The sequence below is a fragment of the Anas acuta genome, chromosome 3, assembly GCF_963932015.1.
Source record: "Anas acuta chromosome 3, bAnaAcu1.1, whole genome shotgun sequence".
NCBI lineage: Eukaryota > Metazoa > Chordata > Aves > Anseriformes > Anatidae > Anas > Anas acuta.
Window position 1 is genome coordinate 33,427,366 of NC_088981.1, and position 8,999 is coordinate 33,436,364.

The window sequence follows — 8,999 nt, forward strand, 5'->3', positions numbered from 1 at the left end:
CCCCATCCAGCCTCACCGTGATGGAGAGGGTGCCAGCAGGGAAATGGGAGACAGCGGGATCCCAAAACAGGGGAAGGAAGGAAGAGCTGGAAGCTACACTGTCAAATTACTTTATTTAAAGCCCTCCCCAGGCACTTCCATGCCTGGGAGTTGGTAGTAAAATGTTTTCTGCAGGTGTTGATTCTCAGAGGCATAAAACAGTTACCAGGAGCAGTAGGTAGATCTTCTCAAAGCCCAAGCACCAAGATCTCGAGTTGGCTGCTATGTGCTTGCAGAAGAGATACCTACTTCCATCTGTTTTGATGGAAGTAGGGTTCTCCTGGTCCTGGAAATCAGTGTGGAAGAGGGAACATCGTTGTTTAGCTCGGTTCTGTCTGCAGCCAGCGAGGTCCTCTTCAAAAAGAGCACACTGCCTTCCTGCACCAGGCCTGAGGGGTTGACTGGATGTTGGGTGTGGCAGCTCCACCAGGAGTTACGCTCGACCTGCTTTCCCAGCGTGAGTGTGCTGTGGTGTCTGCTCTGCCTCCTGCACCTCTCAGTTCTCGGAGAAAAAGCTTCCCTACACTGAGGTTTGGAGAGGCCAAACGAGAACAGCACCCTGAAATGCTGATCCTCACCCTTGGGGGGGGTGCAGGGGTGCGAGGAGGAAGAGTTCCTTATAGGAGGAGCCGTCTGGTCAGCAGGGAGAACTCTCGAGTCATCACATAGTCCAGCAGGCGTAAATGAGAGCGATCAGCAGCGCCATGGCCACAGCGAGGGCAGCGTTCTTGCGATTTTCCTTCCGAAGCACGCTCAGTTCCTTCTCTGTGAAACAAACAAAACCCTTGCCTGTGAACATTCTTCTATCTCCTTTCAACACAGTCTTACAAGCACCATCTTACCGTGGCCCAGGGGCAACTCTTGGGATCAGTCTCCAAAGCTGCTCGTTCTAAACTACGCTGGGCAGGAAGGAGCCTAACAAGAGCCCTTCTCAGTTGCTAGTGCTCATCCTGCTAATCTCAGTAACTGCTCTTAAGAATGCTTCAGTCCCAGTCCTGTTTGCAAATGACCCCGTTCTGGGACCATACTAAGGGCAGGCTGCTTCATTAGAACAACTGTTTATTCCTTAAGGCAATGAAGAAGAGAAGGGAGGGCATGTAGAGAGCTATTTTTATTCTTTATTTTTTCCTCAGGCATAAGTTCAGGACTCTCAGTCCCATTTCTCTTGTCCCAGTGCTTAAGCTAACTCAAATACAATGAACTAGCACCGCTATCAAAAGCGGCTTTTAGCTCTTTCTGCCCCCAGTCTTTGTGTGGTGCAATGCGCACAGCTGCAGAAGTGGTGGCAGGGGCAGGAGGTGACAGAAACCCCAGCACAGCTCTGCCAGCTTTAGCTGGCAGAGCAATGGCATTGCCATTCCCAGCCTCAAGTGTGTCAGCTGGAGTAAGTACAGGTTTAATTTGAGGCCCTAGTGATGATCTAAAGGCTGGGTGCAGATGCAGCGTGCTCTGTTCCAGGAGGAGCAGCCCTTGCCATCAGGGCAGCCTGTGGGATGGTGGCAGCCACATCCTGACTCCTGCTGTCTCTGCCAGTAGGCCCTCAGGGAACAGGTTTGAAGCTGTTTAAAATAATTGCTACTCTTCTGGAAAGAGTCCTTTTAACATCAATTAAAATTGTAAATTCACTGGCCCTACCTTGGCTTTCAGTTCTCCAAGCCTAAAGAAACACTTGTGTGAGCTTTGGGGCTTGCACTGCTGCAGAACAGGGAGGCTAATTTCACACACAACAGTGGAGAAGTTTTTAAAAGCCACGCTGTTGGCTAAGATTTTCTAAAGACACATAGTTTAGGGTACATGAAAAGCACATTTTACCCCCCTTATCAGCTGATACACTATTTTTCCCCTAAGATAACATGCCTCGAGGGAGGATCTGGACTCCTAATACACTGACCAGATTTCCCTCAGTTTTGCTCCGTTTGGATGAGCGTGAATTCAAAGACAGAAGTTAGTGTGGCAGGAACTTGAAGATGAAGCTGAGCTGCAGCACTGATGCCATCCAGCCCAGAGGGACCATTTTTAATGAAGCTCTTACCATAGTTGTCAGCTTTGGTCATTAGTAGGTTTCTCTCTCTCTCCAGTGACTTTCTGTAATGAGAAGAGGAGTTCATTACCTGCGAGGCACAACACAGCCTATTGCTTTGCTCATATGATGGAAGAGAAACTCTGGCCCAGTAGCAGGAATATTTGCTCACAGAGTGAGCCCCTCACCCTTCACAGTGGAGAGGTGACAGTTTGGAAACCCCCAGCTGAGCAAAAAGGATGCAGCCGTTTCAGATGGCTTTTTCCTTTCGAGCTGCTTTGTGTCTCTCCTTTGAGAAGTGTCAAGTGTCTCTCCTTTGAGGAGAGTCCCCTATACGGTTCCCCAATGTGGGGTAAGAAATTCTGCCGTGGCTACAAGATGAGGCAGAGTCTGTACAAGCTCTCTGCAGGCTCCTGCTCCTCTGGCACATCTGACAGTCTACCACCTGTTGTCAGACCAAAGACTCAGGACAACAGTAGTTACAAGTAAGTCAGACCCACCCAGCCCTTCCCTGAAACTGCACAAGATGATTAATTAATACACTTTAAAATATAACAGTAAACTAAATTGCCTGAAAGCAGTTGCTTTTCCATTCCACCAACAGGGACACTCCTCTCAGCCTGTGTGCATACAAACAAAGCTGCACTAACAAATCATCTCATCACTGAGAGCACAGGGAAGGCAGGAAGTGTAATAGTTTGTTGTTCCCCTTGGGGCAGAGCAAGAACCTGCAGTAGGAAGAGATTCCAAACCTGTGTGTACAGCTATTAAATGCAGGATGGCAAGAAAACAAGTTGCATAAGCAGTAGGAGAGGCAAGAAGGGCTCTTAGAGGCAAGTGGAAAAAGGAAACGCACAGTGCAGCCAGGAGGATCACAGAATCACAGAATTTCTAGGTTGGAAGAGACCTCAAGATCATCGAGTCCAACCTCTAACCTAACACTAACAGTACCCACTAAACCATGTCCCTAAGCTCTATATCTAAACGTCTTTTAAAGGATGTGAGAAGACATTTGCCAGCGTGACTGAGGTGCTACTCAGAAAGCTGCCTCGTGAAGGGGGTCAAGGAAGGTGCTGTGAGAATGAGACAGGAAGAAACTCATAACTGAACTTTGAAGCAGGAAGGCAGAGCTCTCCTTCGGGAACTACGCTGATCACGGTACTTTCTGCTATGGTTTTTGAAGTCATCTGGATTAGGGCAACAGAATTTCCATTTCCACCTCATGCAAGTTGTAAAATTCAGAAAGAGTCCCAGAAATCCCTAATCTTAATTCTTTGCTCTAGGCCCTATATTTCACAGAGAAATCATACAGATGTATTCCATCTTGTCAAGTTACTGCAGCTGTAGGTTTGTTTGATGGCCACTTCAGCAGCAGATGAAGAATACAGATAGTAATCAGAGGAAGGAAAATTTAGGTAATGGACTGGTGAAATGAAGAGCTAGGGATGAATGGGGATATAAAAGTCCAATAAAGGAAGAGGAGCTCCAGAAATAGCATGCAGAGCAAGATAACTGAGTGGAAAGGAGGAGAAAAGAACACAGGCTGAGGGTGGTAAATATCAGGGTGTGGAGAAGTCATCACTGCCAGGATGATTTGTAACTGGGTTCTGCAGGAAAGCAGACAACAGGAACTTTCCCTTCCCTGGCCTATAATTGAACTTCCCAGCCTTTTTGGTGGGAGCAGAGCAACAGGATGCTGGTGACTGGAAGAGTGTCTGCAGGCACAGAGATCTGAGAATCAGCTGGGAGATGCAGGATCTCTTGCTTCGTGCTGGAGAAATATCAGGTTCTGCCTGTGTGTGCTATAAAAGCCAGGTTAGAAGCCAGGTCAGCTCAGCTTTAAAAGCTTACAGCCAGCCTGCTTCCTAGCAGGCCAGGACCCAGCTCTGCTACCAAACAGCCAAGTCTGGGGCACTGCTTGGCTGGGTGCAATACAGGTTTGATAAATCTCTCTCTATATATCACTGAACTCACCCTGGCACGTTTCCCAAGCAAGCTCCAAGCTGGAAAAAGAGCCTTGTCACATAAACCACACGTTCCCATCCCTCCAAGAACCCTTGCTCAGTCCTGCAGCAGGATGACAGCTAGCTGAAGTGTGCAACTGCAGCTGTGAAAGGAGGTGCTCACCCATTCACCCATACCTTCCTTCAGGGCTCAGCTTCTCCCTGCGCAGTTTGAGATCCACCTCCTCCATGCTCTGCCTGCAAAGCGCCAGCTTCTCCTCCAGCCCATCGATCTGAAAAACAAGGCACCGGCCGCTGTCATTTCCTCTCCCAATAACATGGATCTGTTCCCACTGAAGGGTGGCAGGTCAGCCACGCCATCTCCTTCCTCCCCAAACACGGGAGGAGCAGACCCAGCTCTGCGCAGAGATCCCAGCATGGAGCCCACCACCTCCTAGGTCAGCCTGTGCTGTACCCCAGATACAGCCAGGCTGGCTCTAACACTCCCAGCACCTTTTTCAAGATCCAATCCAGTTCCAACCCATACTAGTTTCTTTGCATGTGGCCCCACAAGCAAAGAGGTGACCCAGGATGTCTTTATGCAACTAAAATTGTCTTTATGCAGCTAAAAATGTATGTCACACCACCTGCCTGGACACCAGAGAGAGAGCACAAATGGCCCCATGAACAGTGACATGGGAAAAAGAAAATGAAATCAAAGGTACTAATCCACAATCACTGCTGCTTCGGGGCTCAGCTCTGTCCTGAGCTCGTTAGCAATCTCACACCTGTTCAGGAAAGGCAGGCAGGAGTTATAAACACTCAGGATGGTGCAGGAGGCTCGATGTAAAGGGGAGAAAACACAGACTGCACCAAGGAGCTCAGCCAGTCAGCTGAACAGTCCCATGGCACAGCACACAGAAGTGCTGGGGACTGGGGCATGATGAAAAAGGCTCAAACCTTCGCATCTTACTATTTCAAAGTCTCCCAGGTTGTCTCTGATCTCATTTATCAGCAAGTTCACTTAATGGCAGAGTGCAGGAGGGGTGCCCACCCGATCCAGTCAGGGCGCTGAGCTTTGAGAACGACCACCTCCAACACCAGTTCCACCATCTGCAACTGGCGGTGTCTCTGCTTCCTCCTGTGTTGGAAACCCTCGTTTATACCTGGTGAGAGGTACTTTAGCATGTCACCTGGCTCTTCCTCTGCCAGTACACTTATTACAGTGCCCCATGCCTTCTCTGGCTTAAAAATCATGGTAAGTAATTTAATTTAATGAGAGCTTTGGTTAGTAAGCTGCCAGCCCACCACTGCATTATCCACACCATTGCACTCCGCATCCTCTCCACCAGAAGCATTCCTTCTGCTCTCACTGGTACGCTCTCTGCCCACGCTGTCACCTTTTCATGAGGAATAACGCAAGGATATTCAGCCCAACTCTGCCAATGCTCTCACTTTCTGCTGACTAAAAATCTCCAGATTCCACACAATGCTTTAAAAGTTGCAGCTGTTTTTACTGCTCTTAAATCAAAACCCAAGTTTGGCTCCCCTGCTAGAGAGCAATCATTTGCTAATAAACCACACACCCTAGAACTGCACCACCGGTTTTGCTGAGCTGGGGGCACAAGGGACGCAAAATAATAATAATAAAAAAAAAAAAGGCAAAGAAGGAGGAACAGATTGCTGAATGAACAAATTATTTTTTTCTCTCTGAAATCCTGCTATTTCTTCAGGCTGGTCTGGGGCATTAGAGGACATCAGGAAGGTTGAGAGTGAGGATTTTCGAATGTTATCTACTCACGGTGCCTCAGTTTCCTTACTTGTGGATTAAGACAAAAACATCAGCCTCCTGAAGATGGCTCACGTACAGGAAGAGCCCCAGATGATGACCAGAACTACAGGCAGAGCGCTGTCTTGACACACCACTGCCTCATTTGGGATTTAGAGCCTGCTTCTGCATGCTAGGAATCTCTTAGCAGCTAAGCCATGCAAGCAACTCTTCACTGCAGGGCAAGAGAGAGGAAGAGGAAAATAAGCATGGGGAGAAATTAGAAACGCCTGGGAATTACTGATTACTCTCAGGCTGCTGAGAGAATTCCCAGGGGAGCCAGAGCCTGTAAAGCTGTAGCAGGAGAACCTAGAAAGGTTCTCCTATCCATGGTGGTGGAACAGAGCTGAAGAGCAGCACGTGGAGAGCTCACCTTCCAGCACCTCAGGTTCACGTGCTCCACAGCAGGGACGCAGAACTCCACTCCCAGCCATGTCTTTAAGTAGTGCCCCTTAGAAGGGGCAAGTGAGACAGGTGCTTAAGGCAGCACTTTGGGGCACACAGAGCTGCCCCTCTGCTCCCCATGAGCCGCTCTGGAAACTCAAGTCCCAGCAGCTTTGTACACACACAGCCTCCCTCACTCCAAAGCATGACAAGGTTTTGAGCCATTTCCTCTGAAATCTGGCAATACCTGCTCGCGCTCTGGAAGCTTTTTAAAACCAGAGGGACCCAGAGCACATTTCAATCCAAACTGACTTACGCACTTATTACAAATCTTATTTGTCAGGACTACCTTGGGCAGGGAGCCCAAAATGGCTCACATAAAAGGCAGACCAAGAAAAAAAAAAGGAAGCAGCTTTGCTTACAGTGTTGAGCTAGATTAGATCCCTTTTAATACATTCTGTAATGAATTAATAAAAGCTTTCTTTCCAGCAGAAAGGCTAAAAGCACTTTTCAAGAACTGGCATCCACCCTCTGCTTTTATGAATTCCCTAATTAAGACACTGGCACAGAGCCACATCACATATACATTGACATCCAACAGCGTTGGGTAATGAGGATTTTGTCTTCTGACCCTCATAAAACAGATCAAAGCCAAATGAAGAGGTGGGGGCAAAGAAAAAAGCCTTCCCCAAGCAGTCTTCTGATGCCTTGTCACCTGCCAGCACACTTGAACAGTTCTTTTCACAGAAGAATTAGTGGCTCTTGCATCCACAAATTTGGCTGCATTATTAAGAAAAAAGGTTCAGCAGAGACGGATTTTTTGCAGTGTTTAAATTTAAATGCTAACACTTCCACCCTTTTCCCTATTCTCAATACTCTTCCACAGGCACTGATCGGTCTTTGTCAGAAGCAGGATTTGGGCACTATACACGACAATACTTTCTCCAAATACACACCCAGCATTTTGGAGCTCAGGCCCTCACTGAGCACAGGCTGTTCTCTTTGCACGTAATAGCCCTACCTGCCCCCCTCCCCAGCTGTCTAAGCCACAAGGGTGTTTTTAGGAGCTACAATACCCCATGGCAAGGAGTTTCAGGCTGGGGGACGAACCAACCCCTCTCTGTTTGTTCTGTTCCTGTCATTTGCTAGCTTCACTTGAAGGCTCTTGTTTTAGTACTGAAGAGAAAGCGAACATCCATTCTTTGTTTACAAATTACAAATGGCATACAAAGGATATAGGCCTATACTGGGCCCCCTTCAGTCACGTTTTCATGTTTAAAAGGACCTGTCTCCTGAATTGTTTCCTGTACGGAAAATTTCCCCACTTTTGATCATCACTGCCACTCTCAAACTCATTGCACTTTCATTATATTGCTACAAAATCGACCAGAGCCTTCCCAGTTTCCTTTTCCTGATGGATTTCACGAAAACAGTCCTGCACGGCTCAGTGTTGTCAATGGGGCTGCCTGCTGAAGGACTACACAGCTATAAGAAAGCAGAAGCGGCATGAGTTTAAGCCATCACGTTATGGAGACATTTATATCACTTTAAACCAGGTTACATCAATTGCACCTGCAATTTGTAAGTGTGAGCTAATCTGATAAGTGTCCATATAGAAAATTGCATTCATTTAGCATCATGACTCCAGTTAAACAAGCATGACTCTGCCTTACAAAGACAGCCATGCATCACGTCATATTAAGACCCATTTGGAAAGTTTTATCAATCACAGCAGCTCAGAAGGTAACAGGGAGCTGAATGGAAGTTTAAGTTATGGGATCAGCACCTTGGTTGTGAGCACTCTGACACAAACTTCACTGCCTCATCTGCATCATCTCAAAAAAAATATTTCAACTCTCTTTGCTAGGATGAGCAAAGAGGTACTCGGAGAGTCAGCACAGTCCCTTCCAGACTCCCTTTAGTTGTTATATTTGGGTTTGAGAGCCCAAAAACGCCTGTTTCTCCCCACACGGACGCAGGCAGCGCTAAGCGCAGGAGCAGAGCGACATCCCCTCAGAGCGCTGCCGCTCCCAGCCTGCGGGTGCTCCGCCGCCCCATGTCGCCTCCTATCGCCTCCTATCGTCCCATATCGCCTCATATCGCCTCACCTCCCGGGCCACGCTCAGCCCCTCTCGCCTCCTGCCCATGGTCCCGAGCCCGCCCGGCGCCGCGCATGCACTCCCCGCCCGCCCGCCCGGGCTTGGCCACGTCGGCGCGGCCGGCGCCATCTTTGTGAGGAGCCGGGGGAGGGGGAGGCGCCATCTTTGTGAGGGCGTCTCAGGGGGTGGCTTTTGGAAATAAAGGGACGGATGGGGACGTGGTTTTGCTGAATATTCGCTCGCCCACAGCTTTAGGTTGGCCTTGGCGCTCCCTTCCCAAATGCTAGCTTTGTGTTAAAGCTTGTGTTTAAAAGCTGGTATAATAAATGAGCAAGAAACACCGCTGAAATGTGTCCGTTGTTGTGGTAGGACATCGCTGCTGCGTGACAGAGCAGCAGAGCTATTTGCTGCCCCAAAGCAGAAGGCTGGGCAGCAGCAGCACCTTTTATTAAAAAGAAAGGCTGGATTTTCTTTTCCACCAAACAAACTCTACTGACTGAATTTCAGTAGGCTCTCAGGAATGTGTATCCCTATCACAGAAGGAGTGCTAATACTAACACTTAATTTGTGTGTTTACCTTTTCTTTCAAAAAATCCTCTGTATTTTCCTATGGGAGGTGCATGCATCTGTGATAGCACCAGTTTGATTTTCTTTTTGGAGAAACTGAGGAGTAGGTGCGCATTTCT

The 8,999-nt window shown here is 48.2% G+C and overlaps 1 protein-coding gene across 1 annotated transcript; it reads right to left on the reverse strand.

Moving 5' to 3' along the window:
* Positions 1-94: 94 nt before the first annotated feature.
* Positions 95-8,483, reverse strand: CCDC167 (coiled-coil domain containing 167). Its single transcript, XM_068676565.1, has 4 exons — positions 8,323-8,483; positions 4,201-4,295; positions 2,072-2,124; positions 95-804 (listed from the first exon to the last, which is right to left on the reverse strand). The coding sequence occupies exons 1-4, from the start codon at positions 8,440-8,442 to the stop codon at positions 701-703; spliced, it is 372 nt and encodes a 123-aa protein (XP_068532666.1). The 5' UTR covers positions 8,443-8,483; the 3' UTR covers positions 95-700.
* Between the last annotated feature and the right edge of the window lie 516 nt (positions 8,484-8,999).